This window comes from Hemiscyllium ocellatum, chromosome 1, assembly GCF_020745735.1.
Source record: "Hemiscyllium ocellatum isolate sHemOce1 chromosome 1, sHemOce1.pat.X.cur, whole genome shotgun sequence".
NCBI classification, from domain to species: Eukaryota; Metazoa; Chordata; class Chondrichthyes; order Orectolobiformes; family Hemiscylliidae; genus Hemiscyllium; species Hemiscyllium ocellatum.
In genome coordinates this window covers 51,129,808-51,154,853 of record NC_083401.1, presented here as the reverse complement: position 1 = coordinate 51,154,853, position 25,046 = coordinate 51,129,808, and the positions used below count along the sequence as shown (strand labels likewise).

Here is a 25,046-nt window from a genome sequence, read left to right as displayed (position 1 = left end):
GAATCCAATAAAAGGTGCCATGGAATGAATGTGTAACTCATTAATTAATCTCTATGTTCCTGACAACTTGGTTGTTGTGAAAACCTCAAACACATCGTGGCTAATTTAGGAAGTATTGAAAAAAAAGAATTGAAATTCAATATTGTAAACTAGTCCACAAAATACCAAAATCTAAAACTAAAACCTGCCCTCCTGACAGGTAGGAAAGAGTAAGTTGGGGATGTGTTAACATTAAAACAAGGCATGCGATTCTAACCCACTGATAGGATCATTGCTATGTTTACCACAGCAGACATTAACACATACAAGTCTTCTGCTCAGGAAAGACAGGTACATCATTAATATATTTAAATTGGTTTTCTGAAGTGCAGTTGTGAATATGCCATTAAGATCGTCATTGAAGAGGAATCTTTAGGAAACCATATTGGATTAAATGCTTTCCAAAAGATAACCCTGAATCTCCCAAAAAATTTAGGAAGTAAGACTACTTTAACGCTAGGTGTATTAGGAGGAATACAGATGATTTAAGGGTATGGATTGACAACGGAACTGCGATGTTGCCATTACTACAACATGGTTCAAGGAGAGAGGCAAGACTGGCAACTTAAGGTAAAACAGAGAAAGTGAAAAGTGAAGTTGATGTTATATTATTAGTTAGTCAGTCAGTCAGTGCAGTAAGGAGCGATGATAGCTTCCAAGTGCCTGGAAGGATACAGGTTGGGAAGAGCAATACAGTGTGGCATGAAGAACTGATTGCAATGTTTCTGTGGGTTAAGTGGAGAGGGGCTATAACATTGGAACATTGAGTGCTTGGGTGAAATCTACGTTAGACCATGAAATAATATATTTGCAACCTGTTGTAAAAACTTCAGCTTTTCATATTTATGGAATGTTATACATTAATCTACACTACACAAACTTTAATATCATAGTAAATGCAACTATACTGTTTTTATTGTTTTGATTTTGGCAGTAAAGGATATCTGGAGTCATGTTAATTTATCAATGTGACTGGAATATGAGAAGATGGCAACCAGTGACTAGAATTCTTTGGAGTATGAAATATATAGAGAAATTGGATTGGTTAGAAAAATATTTACTGGAGTTTAGAAGAATGAGGTGGGTTCTCACAAGATGCCTAAACATTTCTAAAATGATCAGATTAGATAAATGCAGGAAGAACACTCTGATGACTGGGGAGTCTAGAACCAGGGATCACAGTCTAAGGAAATGGGCTAAGCTATTTAGGACTGAGATGAGAATAAATTGCTTCACTCAGAGTGATGAACCTGGGGAATGCTCTGTCACAGAAAGGTGTTGGGGTTAAAACATTGAATGTTTTCAAGATGGAGACAAATACTGTTCATCGGGCTAAAGGGATCAAAGGATATGGAGCACATGTGGGAACAGGATGATCCATAGGATGATCAGCCACGATCATGTTGAATAGCAGAGCAATCTTAAAGTGCTGAATGACCACTCCTTTCCTATTTTCTGTGTTTCTGGGTTTTAGGGTCAAACAACACAGTTCCAGAGGTTGTTTCATCACTTGAATTGATATGCAAATTGATAATGTAGTGGTAGAAGCATGTAAGCCTGAAGCTCTTGGTCGTGGCAAGCTCTTCTATCTCTGACCAAATGATTTCCAAAGAAACGTGTCCAAAAACTTTGTTGCATAATTAATGAGGTGAAAAGCAGAAGATCACTTGAAAAAAATTGTTACGAGCCATGAGGACAGGATGCCTTGAAACTTAATCCCTTTCAGAGTTCAGACACAATGGGAAAACTCAGCCTGAATTTTACTGAGGCAGATCCTGGAAGGTCTTGCTCGGAAAAACAAGTGTTTTCTACTTTCAATATTCCTCATGCTGATTGCTACATTATGGGAAATTTTTGCTTTAACTTGTTAATGCAAAGTTATCTGTACTGTTTTGTCTCATTTCTCTTAAGAGTGGTCATGCTTGTCAACTCTTACTTATTGAAATTTGACCAAATATTAGACAATTTCAGCTTTTTCCAGTATCAAGCTTGACTACATTGTAGTTTAATATTAACATTTGCAGAACTGTATTTCTTAATTGTTAGAATTAGTAAAGAAAATGTCCAAGTTGGAATTTTTTTTACAGTATTTAACTTTTATTAATCTGCATTATAATGTCTTCATTTAACTTCAAGGCAAAGAAAGCTTGTAGAAAACTAAAACAAAATTGGGGCTACATGACTGGATCTATACATGTTGGATCTACATTAGATAGAAGAGGGGATATGGACGATGCACAACAATTGACTTTTTGCGCAATTTAATTAATTTAAGTGGCATAGACACTTGATCTGAGTATGAAACTGGGTATCTGAAACAAAGTCATCAATTTTTCAAAGGTTAATATCAGCTATTCTTTTTAAACTATTGTCCAAACACTGTTTGTAAAAAGTATTGTTTATGCTTATATAAAAATCATAAAGTTGTGTAGTCATTGTGGACTATTGGACAAACAGTCTTTTAAGATGGATTAAATTTATTGCATGTCCTAAAGTATCTGCAGATTGCAGTTAAAAAGCCTGCCTGTTTCTATATTTCTAATGATCCTGTAAATTTTTCCTGTTATCTTTATGGGAGGCAAACATCTGGGGGAGTGATTCATTTTAGACTAAATCAGCATGTTACCAGATTTACTTGCTGGAATAAAATAATCATACTCTGATTTCAGGAGGGCCAAATTTTTAGTCTGAGAAGGATTTGAAAAATGTTCATTAGGATTACATTACACGGCAATGCTGACGGAATAATTTAAAGAAATTTAGGGTGGTTTAGCACACTTGTCTTCATTGCTCAGACTATTGTTATGTTGAGGTTGGACAGGGTGTTGGTGAGGCCACTTTCAGTGGAATATAGGATATAGTTCTGGTAACTCTGCTATAGGAAGGATGTTATTAAACTGGACAAGGTTTAGAAAAATAATTACCAGAATATTGCCAGGACTGGAGGGTTTGAATTATAAGCATAGGTTGATAGGTTGAGACTTTTTTTCACTGGAGCACAGGTGATTGAGGAATGACCTTTATAGAGGTTTATAAAATAATGAAGGGCAAAGATAAGGTGAATAGTAAAGGTCTTTTCCCAAAGGTAGGGGAGTTCAAAACTATTTTTAAGGTAAAAGAAGAAAGACTTAAAATGGCTGAGGGATACTTTTTCACACAGGGTGGTTCGCGTGTGGAATGGAGAGAAAGTGCTGATGCAGGTACAATTCGAACATTTAAAAGACATTAGGATAGGTCCATGACTAGCAAAGGTTTAGAAGGATTTGGGCTAAATGCAGGGAAGTGGAACTACTTTAATTTGGGAAACTGAGGAGGCATGGACCAGATGGACCGAAGAGTTTGTTTCTGTGCTGTATGACTAATGATTCTATAAAATGATGTGTATTCCAGTATATGGAAAATTGCAGGAAGAATTGAAAAATTAGCTAAAATGACTAAGTAAGAGTGTTCATCTAGAAATACTCAAAGAGAACTAACAGTAGTAACATGAATAGTAGAATAATAAAAAAATTAAGAACAGGTGTAGGCCACTTGGCCTTTTCAGCTTGCTCAGCTATTCAATTCAGTCATGGCTAATCAGCCAGCACACTACCCTATTCTCACTTTCGACCCATACGCTTTGATCCCTTTAGCCCCAGGAACTATGTCTGACACCCTGTTGAAAACAAAATGATAAAATCGCATTTTAGCAAAGGATTTGGAATTACAGCATCGCACAATTATTACGGGTACATGAGAAGGCCATTCAGCTCATTGTGCCTCCGCTGGTTCTATTACCTAGTACCAATCTTCTGCCTTTTCCCCATATCCCTGCACACAAGTTCTGTCCAAATAAACATTAAATGAATGCCTCAATTGAACCACATTTCCAGGCAATGCATTCCACATCCTAAATACTTGCTGTGTGATGGAAGATTTTTCTCATATCACTCTTGTGTCATTTGCATGTGACTAAGTCTATGCTGTCTTGTTAATTTTTTTTTACTTTTATAACCAGGAACAGCTGCTTTATATTTATTCTTTCTGGTCTATTCATAATTTTGAAAAGTTCTATCAAATCTCCTCTTCATTTTTTTTGTCTTGCGGAGAACAGTGCCTGTTCTCAATCTGTCCTTATAACTGAATTTTCTCATTGCTAGCATCGTTCAGGGCCACTAAGTCCCTGACCCCAATTCAGCCTTTGTTCAATGTCGATAAAAGCACTGAATTCTAGAGGTGCGGTGAGACAGCATCAAGGAGCCCTAGCAAAACTGGATCAACAGGAATCATGTGGCAAACTCTCCACTAGTTGAAGTCATAGCTAGCGCATGGGAAAATCGATATGGTTGGGGGTCAGTCATCTCAGACCCAGAATGTCTCTGCATAAGTTCCTCAGGATTGTTTCCTAACCCAAATATGCCCAACATAAGGTCAGAAATGGGAAGTTTCATCAATGCTTGCACAATGTTCAGTATCATTCGCGATTGAAAATGTGTTGCTGGTCAAAGCACAGCAGGCCAGGCAGCATCTCAGGAATAGAGAATTCGACGTTTCGAGCATACGCCCTTCATCAGGAACCATTCCTGATGAAGGGCGTATGCTCGAAACGTCGAATTCTCTATTCCTGAGATGCTGCTTGGCCTGCTGTGCTTTGACCAGCAACACATTTTCAGCTGTGATCTCCAGCATCTGCAGACCTCATTTTTTACTCGAAGATCATTCGCGATTCCTCAGATACTGAAACAGTCCATGTTCAAATGCAACAAGAGCTGGACATTATCCCGGCTTGGACTGACAAGCGGCAAGTAAGATTCACATCATACAAATATTAGGAAATGACCATCCCCATTACAACACAATTTAACAACCTCTTCTTGATATTCAATGGTATTAATCATCATCGAATCTCCCATATTGACCAGAAATTCAGCTGTACTTGCCATATAAATATACTGGTTAAAAGTTAAAGACTAGGCATGCAATGACAAGTAACTGAGTTCCTAATTCCCCAAAGCCCGTCCACCACCTTCAAGGCACAAGTCAGGAGTGCGATAGACTGCTTCTCACTTACCTGAATGAATGCTGCTCCAATAACATCCAAAAGGTTTGACATCATCCAGGTCAAAGTAGTCTGCTTGATTGGCACCATATCCACAGGTGTCCACTCCCTCCAATGCCAACCCTCAGTAGCAACAGTATAAAGATGCTATTGCAGAAAATCACCAAAGAAACTCAGACAGCACCTTCCAACGCACAAGCACTTCCATCTCAAAGAACAAGGGCAGCAAATACATGGTAACATCACCACCTACAAGCTCCCCTCCAACTTGGAAATATATTATCATTCATTTACTGTTACTGGGTCAAAATCCTAGAATTCCCTCCTTAATGGTATTGTGAATCAACCCACAGCAGATAGACTGCACTGTTCAAGAGACAGGTCACTACCTATCATCTTCTAAAGGGCAGCAAGGGACTGGCTGCAATACTGGCCAGCCAGCAATGCCCACATCCATAACTGAATTTTTAAAAAACTGTCTGTCTCTTTTGCTTTTCATGCTAGTTATCAATGAGTTGCCAGTTGACTAAGTGAGTTGCTCCTGATGTCCTGACGGGCTTTGATGGACTTCTCGTCTGATGCAAGCGCATATCTCATCATTGTTCTTGTCACTGAGAACCCTGCAAGATTCTGCCGACAGTGTTCCTTTTTTTCTACTACTGCCAACACTGTACACCTCAACATTTCAATATTCAGTGCACTTCATGGATGAAATGCAGGGTGAAGTACATACCAACAAAACAACATGGCCTTGCTGGGTTATTTATATGCAGAATGGAGCAAAGGACTATGGCAGATCTTCAATATAACTCTTTCTCAAGAATAAGTCATAGAGATCTACAGGTCAGAAAATGGCCCTACAGCCCATCGAATATATGCCAGTCAAAACAATCATCTAGTCATTCTAATCCCATTTCCCAGTACGTGAACCATAGCATTGTCCTCTCAACTGCACATCAACATATTAAATTTTAAAAATGTTTCTGCCTCTGTCCCCCTTAGATGCAGTGAGTAACAGCTGCCACAGCTTCCAGCTATGTGAAAAAAATGTTTTCTCACATCCCTTCTAAACATCCTGCCCCTTATCCTGGTCCCTGGTCCCTCCACCAAGGGAAAAATGCTTCTTCCTATCTATGCCTTCAATTTTAAACATTTCAGTCATGTCCTTCCTTAGTTTCCCCTGTGCAAAGGAAAACAACCCAATCTGTCCAATTTCCCTTTTTAACTAAAACTCTCCAGCTCAAGTAACATCCTGGTAAATTTTCTCTGCATTCCCTTCAGTGCAATCATATCCCACCTATCATGTGGATTCATATTAATTTGTCTGTGTGATGTCAGCATCGTTGATCAGGCCAACAGGTAATGCCCATCCCCAACTTTTCCGAGGATATCTAAGATTGAAATTAACCACTGTGGCTCTGGAGTCATGTCTAGAACAGACCAGGTAAGGTCTTGCCCGATAAATCGATTTATTTGAGCAAGTTTTCTTCCCAAAAAGGACATCAGTGAATCAAACGAAAGGAAAGGCAACAAAACCTAGCCCTGCCAATCACAAAACACAAACAGATCAACCATGTTTCTATTGCACACTTGAGGAGCTAAATAGTTTGCGTCTGCTCCCATTTTATATGCTCCATTGCTTGTACACCTTGGAATGAAGAATTAAGCTTTCATCTACTGTTCTGGGAAACCAGAATATGTCAACTGATCCAGTGAGTAAAAACAGTCACTTGTTAATACAGAATAGAAAATTGCTGAAAGGAAAGTCGTATTGCAAAACCTTTTCATCTTGCACTCAGTAAGATAAATTCAAGAATGCTAAACTTAAAAAAATTCAACATAATTTATACATTAAAGGAAAACGGCACTGATTAATTGGCAAGGTTGGCAATACATTTTACTTTTTTTGGACTACTATTTTGCATTATTGCTATTGTAGTCATTAAAGTTAGATTGTGCGCTGGCTGATCTAACTAACTAAAACCTGTGTGTCTTCATAGGTGTCATGGAGAAGTTGGGTCTGGGCCCTGAAGATTTATTTAGCCAGAATCCAAAGCTTATCTACGCCAGGTTGACTGGGTTTGGACAAAGCGGACTATATTCCCGAAATGCTGGGCATGATATCAACTTCATTGCAGTATCAGGTGACTTGAATCGATTTATTGTGATCAAGTACAGCAGTAAAGAAATCAGTGTTACTGTGTCCATTTTAATGAATCACCTAAGTAGATTTTGAATGCGAAGAAGATTTAATGAACGTACTTTTCTGGTTAATCAGCGTAAGTTTGCTTTTTACTGAATTTTTAAAAAATAATTGTTTTCCTTGCATTAAATTCTTTAGATTATATTCCCTACAGTATGAAAACAAGCCCTTCGTCCCAACAAGTAGACACTGACCCCCTGAAGAATAACCCACCCAGACCCATTTCCCTTTGACTGATGCACCTAACACTATAGACAGTTTAGCATGGCCAATTCACCTGCCCTGCACATCTTTGGACTGTGGAGGAAACCGGAGCACCCGGACGAAATCCATGCAGACACAGGGAGAATGTGCAAGCTCCACACAGTCGCCAAAGGCTGGAACAAAATCTGGGTCCTTTGCGTTGTGAGGCAGCAGTGCTAACCACTAAGCCACCATGTCGCCCTTTGCCCTTGTCAGAATAGAAAGGTCACCTCTGTTATCACATTTTGGGGGGGAGGTGATAGCCTAGTGGTATTATCACTAACCTTTTAATCTAGAGACCCAGATAAAGCTTTGGGAACTCGGGTCCAAATCCTTTCATGGCAGATGGTGGAAATTGAATTCAATAAAAATCTGGAATTAAGAAGCTAATGATGACCATGAAACTGTTTTGGATTAGTGAACTAGATAGGTTTTTCCAAAAATGTCCTTTAGGGAAGGAAATCTGCTACCCATACTTTGACTTTTCTACATGTGACTAAAGCCTCTCAGCAATGTTGTTGACTCTAACCTACCTGTGAGTAAATGCTAGCCTAGCCAGTGATGCCCACATACTGTGAATGAATTTTTAAAGAATGCAGGTTAGGAGTAGTGGGGTCAATTACACATATTCTCCCAGGCACAGGCATGATGATAGCACAATTAATATAGTACCACAGTAGTTACTGCTCCATTTCTGCTGATGTTTTAAATGGTAATGCCTCCGCCAGGTATGTTTTCAGCAGAGGTGTGTAGAATAGAGTAGGTGTGCTGCCATGTATAACCTTCCTGATGCCAAAATATGGCTGACCTGGATAGAAGTGGGCAGCATATTTTATACAGTTTGTCAAATGGCAGAATAGAAATGGGTTACTGTTTTGGTGAATCAGGAGCACTTTCCAAAATAAGCATCTTCCTTCCTCCCTTTGTATACCTCATTGTATTGCTAAGGTTGCCAAACCCTCTCTAGCCTTTTGCTTACCTGAATCCAAGATACCGCTGGACTTGTACCCACAATGCCCACTAACTAGTTCTGACATGCTTAGGACTGCTGGAGTTGGTGGGCAGTCAGATTAGCCAGCAATTCTAGAAGTTGGGACTTCTTCCCAATGAGGGGTGGAATTTAAGGTCTGGTTAATTTACTTGCTGAAAATGAAGGAAAAAAATCATAGTTGTGGCTATGTTCGTCGAGTTGGGAAGTTAATTTGCAGGTGTTTTGTCTCCTGCCTAGGTGGCATCTTCAGAGCTTTGGAGCTTATGTGAAGCACGGCTAAACGGTGTCTTCTGGACTCTATTTGGTTCCATTCCTGCTGCTTTTGGTTGCCGGTTCTGGTTGTTCATTTGTCCATCAATAAATAAGTAGACCTAGTTTCAATTAACCGGCCGCTACAGTGAACAAATGGAAGCAGCAGGAGTGGAACTAAATAACTTCCGGAAGACACAGTACAGCAGCACTTCACAGGAGGCTCCAAAGCACTGAAGGTATCACCTAGACATGGGACGAAACGTTTGCAAATCAACTTCCCAGCTTGGTGAATGTACTCACAGCTACAACAACCGACACCCAAGCCACAAATCTTTATGCAAACCTTGAATGAGTGAAAATCTAATAGCTGTAAAGTCTTTGGAGATTTATAATCCTAATAGAAACCCAGGGCAATTTTGAGGTCCCAAATAGGAGGACTATTGTCCTGATTGGTGCTGATGGTGAATGGCATCCAGAACAGTCCTTATAGCAATTGCTGCTTGTCTCACTAAAAGGTTTTTACCATTACGTAATTGACGTTTTTAAGTCATCTTGGAACTCCCAACCACTCAGCACTCCAGAATTACTTGCACCACAAGATTGCAGCAATCTCAGATAAAGTTCCACCACTATTTGCCAAGGGAGAATAGGGATAGCAACAAAACAATCTTTGCCAGTGACACTCATAACTGAAAGAATTAATAAAAATACTGAAATGTTAAAATGTCTTACTTTGTAAAAAAGTTTATACAACTGTATTTTTGTAATGCAGTTTACTAACAACATTTATTTGGAACTTAGGTCTTCTGTCAAAATTTGGCAGGAAAGGTGAGAAACCTTATGCACCACTAAACGTTCTCGCTGACTTTGCTGGAGGTGGCATTATGTGTGCCATGGGTATAATGCTAGCTCTGTATGAGAGAATACGATCTGGGAAAGGACAGCTCATCGATGCAAGCATGGTGAGCTAATACTTTGACTACAGAAATCTTAAAATCTCTGTCTGATACTGATGGGGAAGAGGCAAAGGTATTGAAGAGCCTGATAATAGGCAATTAACCTTGTAGACCTAGGGACTTTGAGGCCTTCATGACCTTGATGACAAACTTCACTTAAATAAACTTGATCCCAGCTGGAAGGAGCATGGGGCAGACCGAGAGCCAGAAGGGCTTTGGGGTGGGCTGCCTTAGAGTGGCCGGAAGGTGGGAGGGAAGGGTGGCTTGCTGGGTGGCCGAATGGTGGTGGGGGTGGGAGGGTCTGTATTCTCTGCACTGTTCCTCATTTGATTGGACTGTCTTGTATGTATTTGTTACTGTGACTTTTGTGATGACTGAATGTGAGATTTGAGCTTTGTCCTCATTTCCCTGAAAACTGGTTAAATGGTGGGTTTGGGGTGTGGGTGGGCCCCCCTTTCTCCTGTAAATTGTTGCTTCTTGTATATGGCTATTCATGTTAATTGTTCATTTGTATTTTGTACTGGTTAATGACATTTTAAAAAACTTGATCCCACATCTGTCTAGCGGCCAACCAGGTTATAGCCTTGGTTTGCTGGTGGTGTTGAAGGGTTGCAACTGAAACCCAAGCAATGGCAATCATTAGGGAAACTGAGCCTCATCATTTCAGTGGTTGTCATGCAACAGATACTAAAATTACCTTTTAATGGATTTGCGGATAAACAAGGTAGGCTGTGTTAAATATATCTGGCATAATATTAAAGATAAACTCTAAAAATACATTAAGAAATATAACTAGCTGTATTCAAGATGAATAAAACAAAAAAATGAGAGAAATGTATATTATTAGATTAGACACATCTGTAAATTCTGTTGGTTTTCCTCCCAGATGTTTAAGAAAAAGGTGAACAAATTATTGATGCATTGGTCATAATATTCCAAAACATCCTTAATTTGCATGATATCAAAATTGGCAATCTCTCTCCATGGTTAATAAAGCTCAGAAAGCTAAAGTAGGAACTTATTGACCTTGTATTCAAGTATCACTTGTGAGTAAGTACTGTTATTGGAGAACAAGTGACTGAGGTAAACTGAAAACAAAAAGTGCTGGAGTTCACAGCATAGAGAGAAAGCAAGCTAACATTTTGAATCTGGATGACTCTTCATCAGTCCCCGCAGTAATTTGCTCCTGTGTTGTGTTTAAATAACTGAAGTATTCGGTCAAATATGTGTTCATCAGGGGAAGAGTGGACTTTTAAAGACTAAGTCATATCTAACATAAGACCATTAAACATTCAGCTCATTGATTCCACTGTAGCATTTAATGAGATCATGCCTGATCTTGTAATTCTAACCTCCACTTTCCTATCTTTTCCCCACAACCCTCGTTTCCCTTAATGATTAGAATGTGTCTTTTTCAGCTTTGAATATACTTAATGAGTCAGCCTTCACAGCCCTCTGTGATGAAGAATTCCAAAGATACACGATCCTCTGAAAAGAAATTCCTTCTCTGTTTTAAATGAGCAATCGTCTTATTCTGAGATTACGTCCACTGGTCCTAGCCTCTCATCCAAGGGGAAGCAACCTCTTCATATCTATTCTGTCAAGCCCCTTAATCTTGTAGGTTCTTCTTTCATTCTTCAAAATGCCAGAGAGTACAAGCCCTATCTACTGAACCTCTCTCCATAAGAAAATTTTTCCATACCCTGAATCGACTTAGTGAATCAACTTATTTGACCTACCTCCAATGCCAAAGTAATATATTTCCTTCGATAAGGGACTAAAACTGGTCAGTATGCCAGCTTTGGCCTGATTAGTGCCTTGTGTAGTTTTATTAAAATCTCCCTTTTACACTCCATTCTTTTGAAATACAGATCGACATTGCATTTGCCTTCCCTAACTGAAATTCAATGCTAGGTTTTTGTGATTAATGCACAAGGACCTCTAACTCCCTCTGTGCTGCAGCTTTTGGAGTCTTTCCCATTTAATTAGTTTGCATCGATTCTTCCTGCTGAAATGCATCATCTCACATTTCCCCACTCTGTATTCTATTTGCCAGGTTTTTGCTCACGGACTTAACCTATCTATAATCCTTCTATGGACTCCTTATGTCATCTTCATTACATGCCTTACCATCTATTTTTGTTTTATCTGTAAATCTGATGATAGTAAATTCACTTCTATCGTCCAAGTCATTAATGTACTTTTAAATAATTGTGGCTGTAGCGCTGATTCCCTCTACTAATTACAGTTTGCCATCCTGAAAATGCCCATTATTCCAACTCTGTCTTCTATTAGTTAGTCAAATCTTGTATCCATGCTGATATAGTTCGTAATGAAGACATGATTTGGAGATGCCGGTGTTGGACTGGGGTGAACAAAGTTAAAAATCATACAACACCAGGTTATAGTCCAACAGGTTTAATTGGAAGCACACTAGTTTTTGGAGTGTCACTCCTTCATCACCTGAGCAGAGGCCGAGCAGAGGCTGATAGCTAAGTTTGGTACCCATAGGGAGGGCCTCAACTGGGACCTTGGGTTCACGTCACATTACAGGTGACCACCATTGCACTATACACACACACAGATAATCCTACACACGGACACACATACGCGCACACAGACACTCACACACACCCTTACAGACACACACACTCCCATACTCACACATGCATCCCCTCACAGACTTAAGACACTCTGCACCCACTAAACACACACACATACACTTTCTCACACTCACATCTCCCAACCCAGACAGACAAAGACCCACATGCACACATATGTTTTGTGGGGTGAATTTGTACTTGCAGGGTTACATTGTACTTTGCTCAAAAACTGCATGAATTCATGTAAAACTCCATTATCTCACTTTTTAGATTAGAATCAATCTAAACATCATGGCATAGACAGAGAACACAGGGGGCTAACACGTTCAACATATTGTCTAGCTATCACCATTGTTAACAGCTAACCTGAGAATGCATCTTTTATATAAAAAAAGGTTTTGTGATTTACACATGAAAGAAGTGAAACTATCACTGTATTCTAACAGATGAAAGGCTTAACAGACAATCGGTTTTTCAATGTATAATTTCAGTTACATCACACTGTAAATTTTTGTTATAAATTTTGTGTGTTAGGATTGAGCCCTCCACTACCACCTGATGAAGGAGCGACGCTCCGAAAGCTAGTGTGCTTCCAATTAAACCTGTTGGACTATAACCTGGTGTTGTGTGAGTTTTAACTTTGTACACTCCAGTCCAACACCGGCATCTCCAAATCGCAACCAAAATTGACCTCATTCTGATATAATTACATTTGTTCAAGTTTAGCGCAGTTTTTTTTCTAGCCCAAGTTACCCAATCTCAGAGCTGAATTCTACCATGTTTTATGTTCACTATTCCTTGGGGATCTTTTACTCTGAAATCAATTATTTATGTCTGATGAGATGGGTTTATCAGATCCAAAATAGTCTGAGATCCCTATTGGAGTCACAACATATTAAACATAGAACACAGAACAGTACAGCACAGTACAGGCCCTTTGGCCATTGATGTCGTGCTGACCTTTTATCCTACTCTAAGATCAGACTAATTTAGATGCACTTCATTTGGCAATCATTCATATGCCTATCCAAATGTCCCTAATGTATCAGACTCTAGTACTACTGCTGGCAGAGCAGGAAAATCGATGGGCTTTTGCCCGAAACGTCGACCTTCCTGCTCCTCGAATGCTGCCTGACCTGCTGTGCTTTCCAGCATCACTCTAATCTAGACTCTGGTTTCCAGCATCTGCAGTCCTTGTTTTTACCTACTACTGCTGGCAGTGTATTCCATTCACCCACCACTCTGTGTAAAGAACCGACTTCTGACATATCTCTTAAACCTTTCTCCAATCATCTTAAAATTATGCCTCCTTATGATAGCCATTTCTGCCCTGGGCAAAAGTCTCTGACTCTTCACTCTATCTATGCCTTTCGTCATCTTGTACACTTCTATCAAGTCGCCTCTTGCCCTTCTTTGCTCCAATAAGAAAAGTCTTCGCTCCCTCAACCTTTCTTCATAAGACATGCCCTTCAGCCCAGGCAGCATCATGGTAAATCTCCTTTTAACCCTCTCTAAAGCTTCTAAATGCTTCCTATAATGAGGCAACTAAAACTGAACACAATATCTCAAGTGTGAGCTTACCAGGGCTCTATTGAGCCACAGCATAACCTCATGGCTGTTAAACTCAAACCTTTGTTAATGAAAGCCAGGAGAAAGTGAGGACTGCAGATGCTGGAGTACCAGAGTTGAAAAATGTGGTGCTGGAAAAACACAGCAGGCCAGGCAGCATCCGAGGAGCAGGAGAATCAACGTTTCGGACATAAGCCCTTCTTCAGGAATGAGGAAACTCAGCCAGCATACTATATGCCTTTTTAACAGGCCTATCAAACTTGGGTGGCAAATTTGAGAGTTTTATGAACATTGACCCCCAAGATCCCACTGTTTCTTCACACTGCCAGGAATTCTGTCTTTAACCCTGTATTCTGCATTCAAATTTGACCTTCCAAAATGAATCACTTCATACTTTTCCAGGTTGAACTCCATCTATCACTTATCAGCCCAGTTCTGCATCCTGTCAATGTCCCATTGCAACCTAGAACAGCCCTCCACACTACCCACCACTCCACCTTTGTGTCATTGGCAAACTTACTAACTTACCCTTTCACTTCCTTTTCCAAGTCATTATAAAAATAACAAAGAGCAAAGGTCTCAGAACAGATCCCTGTGGAACACCACTGGTCACTGAGGTCCAGGCTGAATACTTTCCATTTACTACCCACCCTCTGTCTTCTGTGGGCCATTCAATTCTCTATCCAGACAGCCAAATTTACCTTTATCCCATGCCTCCTTACTTTCTGAATGAGCCTACCATGGGGAACCTTAAACAATAATTTAAATCAATGTACACCACATCCACTGCTATACCTTCATCAATGTGTTTTGTCACATCCGCAGAGAATTCAATAAGGCTTGTGAGGCATGACCTGCCCCTCTAAAAGCCATACTGTTACAACACATCGTAAATCCTCCTGCTAAATTTAAAACCAGCAACACAGAAAAGATTTATCCCGTGCAGTAATCTGTAAACATTTGAGTGCCAAGAAGTATTTAAAGTAAAAATTAACAACTTTATTTCTTAAAGTATAATGGAGTATAATTAACTAACCACTATTTATGATTTCTTCCTCCTCTAATACTAGTCCAATAAAACTCCCAATTAGGATTTACAAGACCACACTTATCTCAAAACCAGGCAGTTTTCATTCTTCCATTCGGATCTACTGTGTTTTCTTTTCTTCTTCTTAGGAATTTCTGCATCACAGATTACTGATTGAAAAGGTTCTTTTAAGAGAGTTATTTTTCAGGCAGTCTGTTTACTTGCTTGTCTTTGCTTGTCAGTTCTCCTCTCAACTGTTCAATTTTCCCCAGTCATATACCCCCCAAAGCATCGGATTGTGTCACTGGCTTTTAAGATCGTCAGTATACTAAATTCAAACTGGATTGGAGTTTGATATTTTTCTGGGTATAGTTTAAATTGATTGGCCAAATTCAAATTTATTTTTGTCTCTAAGGCAATGAGCTAATTGAGTTGTTTGACCAATTGTTACATTGTTGCCTTATTGAGAACACTTGGTGCTGTGTCTGGTAGTTCTGCTGCTTTTAACTCTTTTAAAGTATACCCACAACTTCATAACTGGTTTTCCACATAACCGTAAATCCCGTCTCTCAGAATCCTCTCCAATAATTTGTCTACTACCGACATAAAATTGTAATTTCCAGGATTATCCCTATTCCCTTTCTTGAACAAGGGAAGAACATTTGCCACCCTCCAATCATCTGGCACTACTCCAGTGAGGACACAAAGATCATTGCCAAAGGCTCAGTAATCTCGTTCCTCAGTTTTCCTTAATCCTCTCCGCTGAAGCTTTTCCATGCCCTCCTTCTAGCTCTCCTAAGTTCATTCTTAAGTTCCCTCCTTGCTATGTTGTAATCTTCTAGTGCCTTGCCTCCTCAAATTTAAACTTCTTTCTTTGTCTTGACTCGATCTTCTACATCCCTTGTCACCCAAGGTTTCTTCACTTTACCATCCCTACCCAAGGTTCATTGGATTCTCAGTACATTCAGAAACTATTCTGAATACAGTCTATGAATTCTTCCTTGTTGCTACCTCTGCCAGTGAAAAAATCTAGTTGAATTTTGTTGAAGGAACAACTAAAATGGTGGATAAAATAATAGCTGTCGATGTTATTCAAATAGATTACCAGAAGCCATTTGCCAAGTTCCTCTTTAGAGACATTATGAAAATAGAAGCATGAGATTTGGACACAAATAATTAGTGGATAGGAGACAGGGAGGTGGCCTAATTACTCTGTAGTCACCTTTCAGGATATGCTTCTTGAGGATCTGTATCCATGGCCTCACTCTGGTAAATTGAGTTCATAGTGGAGTAAGTGTCAAGTTATTCAAATCAAATTTTTTTTTTCAAACTGGTTTGTAGTTAGAAACTGTGGATGAACCACAGAGAGAGATTTTGAAATGTTTAAGATGGTTGGAAGTACATATCTTACAGTAGTGTCCAACATTAGATGTGATTCAATAAATGGATATTCTTGCAAATTATAATAATTATAAGAATCTTTCATACATTTTGAGGGAAAGAAGAGTGGGCTGTAGGTGACTATTTTGAACTTAAACAAGGGCATTTATGGGCAGAAAAGTAGAGTTTGTGAAATAAACTGTAATTTAGCTTAATGGATTGGTCAATAGAGATAAATTAGATTTAACGGATTAATCCACAAAGCCCAGAATAGATGCATTTAAGTAATAAGGAAAGTTCTATGAGGTGGTCCCACCATCCATGGTTAATTTTACAAAAGTAAGAAATTTTCACTGTTTCCTGGTAGATGTGACAACAATAAATCAAATGAAACTCAAAAGATGTATAATTCTACAAAGATAGGTGGCTGAACAGAATATTTTTTAAAAAAGCAATTACCAGAATTGGGCTGGGGTGTTGGAATTAGAGTATGAAAGAATGTTAGCGAAAAATAGAAAAATGGATAGAAAAGATTTAAGATATTTTAAAGAAAAGGGAGTTAACAAAGTGTTGGTTCGATAGAAAATGAATCTGGTGAATTAGTAATGGAGAATAAGGAGATGGCAGATGAATTGAACAGACATTTTGCATCAGTCTTTGTCCGAGATTATGTAAGCAACATCCTGCAAATAGCTATATTATCACAAATTGAAAGGGAGGGAGGAACTCAAGAAAATGACAGTTCCCTGAGACATAGTGCTGAGTAAATCATTGTAACTGCAAGTTAACAAGTCCCCATGTCTTGATGAATTTCATCCTAGAGTTTTAACAGAAATAGCTCGTGAAATAGTTCATGCATTGGTTTAGTTTCCCAAAACTCATTAGATTTAAAGGAAGTTCCTTTAGCATGGAAAATAGCTAATGTATCTCCATTATTTAAAAAGGAAGGTATTAGAAAACAGGAAATTATGGGTCAGTTAGCTTAACATCTGTCATACAGAAAATGTTAGAGGTTGTTATTAAAACCATTATAACAAGTGTTGGAAGCATTGCTGATTTCTCTTTTTAATCAATTTTCAATTGAGCTGGAAATGACATGGACTTTGGGACAGCTTATGAAGAAAGGAAAAGACAGACTAAACAAGCATTGTTTATTCATGAGGCCAAGCTTGGAGGCTAATTGTAGGCTGATTATTGATTAAAGAGGTTCCAACATATATAGCAACCTCAGGAAGAGCATCATGTTGAAACATTTCAGACATTGGCTATTAACAAGGTTGGTTACTGGGAACTGATTCCAACAAGACAGCCAATGTTCAAGAAGATGGCACTTGTTGAATGGGTAATTGAGGTCTCAGGATTCCAGAAGGTACTTCATAAGGTAGCACATCAAAGGCTATTGCAGAAAATAAAAGCTCATGGTGTTGTGGGTGACGCATCGGGATGGATACAAGATTGGCTGGCAAGCAGAAATTAGAGAGTAAGAGTGTATGAGCCTTGTTAGTCTGGGATGTCATGAGGGAAAAACTGCTGGAGCCTCAAAGCTTTACAATTTATGTAAGTGATTTGAATTAAGGGACAGAAGGTATACATATTTCTAGAGGTATATCTAATGCTGACTAGTGGTGCTCAGGTCCCATGAGTGAATAAAGAAAGTATCTAAATTGGCTGTTGTCACAAAAATAGGTAGGAAAGTGAGTTATGATGAAGATAAGGGCCTAAGATATAGATAACTGAGTGTACAGGGAACTAGCAAATAGAGTACAATGTGGAATTGTAAACATGTCCATTTTGGCAGAAAGAATTAAAAATTAAGCATTTTATTGAAATGGTGAAAGCTTGCAGAGCTCCGAGTTGCAGAGAGATCTGGGTGACCTAATGCATGTATTGTAGAAGGTTAGTGTGCAAGTGCAGCAAATCATCAGGAAAGTTAATCTTTACTTATTTCTTTACCTACACAAAAAGTGATATTGTTGGCATTAAGGTCACAGGCACCGTACAAAAGAGTATGCCCCACAAATGTTACCATGGCAAGACTGTAACAATTTATAATGTTATAAAGCATGCTGTTGGTCTTATTATCAACAAAAACATCAAAAGCATGGTTCTTGCTAAACAATTAATAACTGTATTGCGCATATTCATCGGAAAAGTTGGGACAGCTTTCTACAGTGAGTGAAGAGGCCAAGAGAGTGGTGAAGCAGAAGGGGACTCCAGTTGAGTTGAAACGCCAGCCTGTTCAGCCCAAAAAGGCAAGCAAGCTACAACTGCTGGAACCAACTCCACACGAGTTCATAGTATAATTATGTTAATGACTCGGATATATATTTTCTGTCTAAAAAAAAGTTGTGTTTTATTGAGAGGGAAACTCAATGCAAAAGTAGGGAATTCACTTATGTTAGGCAGTAGTCAGACTACATCTGGAGTACTGCAGTTAAGCTAAAAGACTAATACTTGGAATGAGTAGATTGCCTTCCGAGAAAAGGCCAAACAGATCCATTCAAGAAGTTTTGAAAGTTGCAAACTTTCCACATGCCTTAAAAAAAATGATTCCTCCCACCTGGAATGTGCTGCTGGAAATCTCACATTGCAGACCTCTCCCTGATTTGATATTCAGTTCAAGTTGTAGTGTGAATGACTTGAATGCTAAGATCTGCTGTTTTGTGATTATCTTATAGATGATCTGATTTGTTTTTTTTAAATATTTAAACTGATGGAAATGAGGTTCATTACTCAATTCCGATATGTCCAGAAACGTCATCATCGGATGGTGATGAGGTTAAAATCCAGACATTTCTTTACTAAACATTAAATAAAACTAATATATTTTATCCTTCAAATTGGAATTGCCTCAAAATATTTTTTATGTCTGTCTTAATCAGCTAATTAAAAAATATACAAAGTCTTTTTTGAAGTACTTGAAGTTTAGTATTTCTTTGGGAAATCATTTGTGTTGTAAAGTAATTTCCCAGAATTATCAGTTGGATATTTATAAATTTTGAAGTTCAGTGAGAGTGATTTTACAAAAGACATATTTAACGTTTTTTAAAGCCTGCTTAGCGTTATCATTAGATCTGAGGAGATGATATAATATCATTTTAAAAAATATATAGCTGGTAATTGCATTGAAGTTTTTTTGTATTCATGACAGGGAAGGCAGAGGTGGTTAGTAGCAATGTCACTGGGCTAGTAATCTAGAGCTGAAAATGTGTTGCTGGAAAAGCACAGCAGGTCAGGCAGCATCCAAAGAGCAGGAGAATCGACGTTTCGTTTCGGACATGAGCCCTTCTTCAGGAATGAGGAACGTGTGCCAAGTAGGTTAAGATAAAAGGTAGGGAGGAGGGACTTGGGGGGAGGGGTGTTGGAAATGCAATGGGTGGAAAGAGGTAAAGGTGAGGGTGATAGGCCGGAGTGGGGGTGGGAGTGGAAAGGTCAGGAAGAAGATTGCAGGTTAGGAAGGTGGTGCTGAGTTCAAGGATTGGGACTGAGACAAGATGGGGGGAGGGGAAATGAGGAAACTGGAGAAATCTGAGTTCATCCCTTGTGGTTGGAGGGTTCCTAGGCGGAAGATGAAGTGCTCTTCCTCCAGCCATCATGTTGCTATGGTCTGGCGATGGAGGAGTCCAAGGACCTGCATGTCCTTGGTGGATTGGGGGGGGGGGGGGGGGAGGGAGGAGTTGAAGTGTTGAGCCACGGGGTGGTCTGGGTGTCCCAGAGGTGTTCTCTGAAATGTTCTGCAAGTAGGCGGCCAGTCTCCCCAATATAGAGGAGGCCACATCGGGTGCAGCGGATGCATTAAACGATGTGTGTGGAGGTGCAAGTGGATATGGAAGGATCCCTTGGAGCCTTGGGGGGAAGTAAGGGGGGAGGTGTGGGCGCAAATTTTGCATTTCTTGCGGTTGCAGGGGAAGGTGCCGGGAATGCAGGTTGGGTTGGTGGGGGGTGTGGACCTGATGAGGGAGTCACGGAGGGAGTGGTCTTTTCAGGCTGATAGGGGAGGGGATGGAAATATATCCCTGGTGGTGGGGTCTGGTTGGAGGTGGCAGAAATGACAACGGATGATACGATGAATATGGAAGTTGGTGGAGTGGTAGGTGAGGACAGTGCGGTTCCGCCTACTTGCAGAACATTTCAGAGAACACCTCTGGGACACCCGGACCAACCAACCCAACGACCCCGTGGCTCAACACTTCAACTCCCCCTCCCACTCCACCAAGGACATGCAGGTCCTTGGACTCCTCCATCGCCAGACCATAGCAACACGACGGCTAGAGGAAGAGTGCTTCACCTTCCGCCTAGGAGCCCTCCAACCACAAGGGATGAACTCAGATTCCTCCAGTTTGCTCATTTCCCCTCCCCCCACTTTGTCTCAGTCCAACCCTTGAACTCAGCACCACCTTCCTAACCTGCAATCTTCTTCCTGACCTCTCCACCCCCATCCCCACTCCGGCCTATCACCCTCACCTTAACCTCCTTCCACCTATCGCATTTCCAACGCCCCTCCCCCAAGTCCCTCCTCCCTACCCTTTATCTTAGCCTGCTTGGCACACTTTCCTCATTCCTGAAGAAGGGCTCATGTCCGAAATGTCGATTCTCCTGCTCCTTGGATGCTGCCTGACCTGCTGTGCTTTTCCAGCAACTCATTTTCAGCTCTGATCTCTAGCATCTGTAGTCCTCACTTTCTCCTAGTAATCTAGAGCCTCAGGTTAATGTTCTGGGGACATGGTTCAAATCCCACTGTGGCAGATCAGATTTGAATTCAGTAAAAAGCTAGAAATAAAAACTGGTCTATTCTCTTTTGTTCAGTGGTGGTAATAGCCTAGTGGTATTGTTATTTGCTGTCTAAAAATCCAGGGAAAGTTCTGGGGGGCAGTGGGGGGGAGCAAGGGGCGAGGTCCAAATCCCACCATAGCTGAATGCAAAGTCAATCTATCCAGGTACGCTGGCTAGGTGGATACAGAACTGACTTGGTTATAGAAAATAGAGGGTAGGGGAGGAAGGGTGCTTTGCGGAATGGAGATCAGTAACTCGTGGTGTTCTGCAGGAATCAGTGCTGGGACCTTTGTTCGTAACATATATAATGATCAGGAGGATAATGTAGATGGTTGATTACTAAGTTTACAAATGACACCAAAATTGGTGGAGTTGCAGATGGTTAGGATTACCAAAGGATAGAATGGGATAATAGATTGTAGATTTAGACAGAGAAATGGCAGATGGAGTTTAAGCTGGGTAAATAGAAGGTGATGCATTTTGGAGATCAAATTCAGTTGCGAATTATACAATAAATAGCAGAACCCTTAAGACACAGAGGGATCGAGGTGCACTGAAAGTGGCAACACAGGTGGTCATGGAGGGATGCAGCATCCTTGCCTTCATCAGCCATGGCATTAAATATAAAAGTTGGCAGTTTGCGCTACAATAGTATAAAACCTTAGTTCAGCCATATTTGCAATTTGCCTGCAGTTCTGGTCATCACACTACCAGAAGGATGTGAATGCAGAGAAGATTTACCAGAATGTTGTCTGGACTGGAGGGTTTCAGTTGTGAAGAATGGTTGGATAAACTTAGATTATTTTCACTGGAAAGATGAGGCTGAAGGGCGACCTGATAGAGGTTTACAAAATAAAGAGAAGAATGAATAGGATGAATAGTCAGAGGCTTTTTCCCAGGGTGCAAAGGTCAGCTATAAGAGAGCACAGGTTAGACGTGAGAGAGGGAAGGGTTAGAGGAGAAGTGCAGGGAAAATATTTCACATAGAAGGTGATGAAAGCCTGGTATGCACTGCAAGTGGAGATGATGGAAACAGGCACATTAGCAATGTTTAAGGGACCACTTTGACTGGAACAACACATCCATCCTAGGACAAACCAAACAGAGACACGCACGAGAATTCCTAGAAACATGGCAGTCCAACCAGAACTCTTATCAATAAACACATCAAATTGGACCCCCACTTACCACCATCTGAGAAAAAAAACAGGAAATGACATCGCCATGGGAAATGATATCATCAAGGAAACCTAAACACATAAATAGAAAGTGGGTTATAACACCAGCTTCATTGATGATGTTACCTAGTATGGTGACGAAATGTCTGAAAATGAACCTTTCAGCTCAGCGAGCAAACTTACATCCACATCCTAATAATCTTATATGTTTCAATAAAGACAGATTTTGTTTACGTGATTTCAATTCTATTTTTAAAAAACTGCTTGGTGTTTGTCAGATCGAAGGAGCAGCTTACTGTGGCTCTTGGTTTTGGAAATCACAGCAGTTGGGCATTTGGGATCAGCAAAGAGGTGAAAACCTACTGGACACTGGAGCACCATTCTATGAAACGTACAAGACATCGGATGGAAAGTACATGGCTGTGGGTGCATTGGAGCCTCAGTTTTATGAGCAACTGATAGAAGGCAAGTTTCTTTTCTTTATGACTACTCTATCTGTTGTTCAGAGGTAACAGGTGTAAAACGTTGTCTCTGTTGGGTAATTATGGTCCCAGAATCCAATTAACTGTTCAAAAGTAATTTTAAGTTGATTTATTAAGGAACAACAGTTTAGTTTTAATAGATTAACTAAACAGACAAGAAAAGTATACAATCAATGATGGTTGAGAGTCTTAGACTTGTACTAGAGAATGAATGATTAAGACAGAGTATTGATCTCAGCAAATTGTGAAGGCAGCGTCCTGCTCTCCAGCAACGATGTTAGGGAACTCTTTCTTCCATCCTTCCTGGTCCATCTTTTTATATAAAATAGGCATTTGCCTGACTAGTACTACCACCTGAACAAGACCAAGAGGACTTGTTAATATAGTTTTTTTCTCGAGGCTGGGCATTTGCTCTATATCAATTATAGAGTTATAGAGTCATAGAGATGTACAGCATGGAAACAGACCCTTTGGTCCAGCCCGTCCATACCGACCAGATATCCCAACCCAATCTAGTCCCACCTGCCAGCACCCGGCCCATATCCCACCAAACTCTTCCTATTCATATACCCATCCAAATGCCTCTTAAATGTTGCAATTGTACCAGCCTCCACCACATCCTCTGGCAGCTCATTCCATACATGTACCACCCTCTGCCCCTTAGGTCTCTTTTATATCTTTCCCCTCTCACCCTAAACCTATGCCCTCTAGTTCTGGATTCCCCGACCCCAGGGAAAAGACTTTGTCTATTTATCCTATCCATGCCCCTCATAATTTTGTAAACCTCTAGAACGTCACCCCTCAGCCTCCAACGCTCCAGGGAAAACAGCCCCAGCCTGTTCAGCCTCTCCCTGTGGCTCAGACCCTCCAACCCAGGCAACATCCTTGTAAATCTTTTCTGAACCCTTTCAAGTTTTGCAACATCTTTCCGATAGGAAGGAGGCTAGAATTGCACGCAATATTCCAACAGTGGCCTAACCAATGTCCTGTACAGCCGCAACATGACCTCCCAACTCCAGTAATGGTGTTGCTGGTTAAAGCACAGCAGGTCAGGCAGCATCCAAGGAACTGGAAATTCGACGTTTCGAGCCAGAGCCCTTCATCAGGAATTCCTGATTGAAGGGCTCTGGCCCGAAACGTCGAATTTCCAGTTCCTTGGATGCTGCCTGACCTGCTGTGCTTTAACCAACAACACATTTTCAGCTGTGATCTCCAGCATCTGCAGACCTCACTTTTTACTCCCAACTCCTGTACTCAATACTCTGACCAATAAAGGAAAGCATACCAAACACCTTCTTCACTATCCTATCTACCTGCGACTCCACTTTCAAGGAGCTATGAATCTGCACTCCAAGGTCTCTTTGTTCAGCAACACTCCCTAGGACCTTACCATTAAGTGTATAAGTCCTGCTAAGACTTGCTTTCCCAAAATGCAGCACCTCGCATTTATCTGAATTAAACTCCATCTGCCACTTCTCAGCTCATTGGCCCATCTGGTCAAGATCCTGTTGTAATCTGAGGTAACCCTCTTCGCTGTCCACTACACTTCCAATTTTGGTGTCATCTGCAAACTTGCCAACTGTAACTCTTATGCTCGCATCCAAATCATTTATGTAAATGACAAAAAGTAGAGGACCCAGCACCAAACCTTGTGGCACTCCACTGGTCCAGCCTGAAAAACAACCCTCTACCACCACTCTCTGTCTTCTACCTTTGAGCCAGTTCTGTATCCAAATGGCTAGTTCTCCCTGTATTCCATGAGATCTAACCTTGCTAATCAGTCTCCCATGGGGAACCTTGTCGAACGCCTTACTGAAGTCCATATATATCACATCTACTGCTCTGCCCTCATCAATCTTCTTTGTTACTTCTTCAAAAATCTCAATCAAGTTTGTGAGACATGATTTCCCACGCACAAAGCCATGTTGACTATCCCGAATCAGTTCTTGCCTTTCCAAATACATGTACATCCTGTCCCTCAGGATTCCCTCCAACAACTTGCTCACCACCGAGGTCAGGCTCACCGGTCTTTACCACCCTTCTTAAACAGTGGCACCACGTTTGCCAACCTCCAGTCTTCCGGCACCTCACCTGTGACTATCGATGATACAAGTATCTCAGTAAGAGGCCCAGCAATCACTTCTCTGGCTTCCCACAGAGTTCTTGGGTACACCTGATCAGGTCCTGGGGATTTATCCACCTTTAACCGTTTCAAGACATTAAGCACTTCCTCCTCTGTAATCTGGACATTTTGCAAGATGTCACCATCTATTTCCCTCCAGTCTATATCTTCCATATCCTTTTCCACAGTA

At 40.5% G+C, this 25,046-nt stretch overlaps 1 protein-coding gene across 1 annotated transcript in view; it reads left to right on the top strand.

Annotated features, from left to right (window-relative positions):
• amacr (alpha-methylacyl-CoA racemase) overlaps positions 1 to 25,046 on the top strand; it is an 85,053-nt gene that overhangs the window by 34,402 nt on the left and 25,605 nt on the right. Inside the window, exons 3-5 of the mRNA XM_060829221.1 lie at positions 7,078 to 7,221; positions 9,568 to 9,728; positions 22,531 to 22,717. Coding sequence (XP_060685204.1) covers positions 7,078 to 7,221; positions 9,568 to 9,728; positions 22,531 to 22,717 — 492 coding nt within the window. The remainder of the gene's footprint in view (positions 1 to 7,077; positions 7,222 to 9,567; positions 9,729 to 22,530; positions 22,718 to 25,046) is intronic.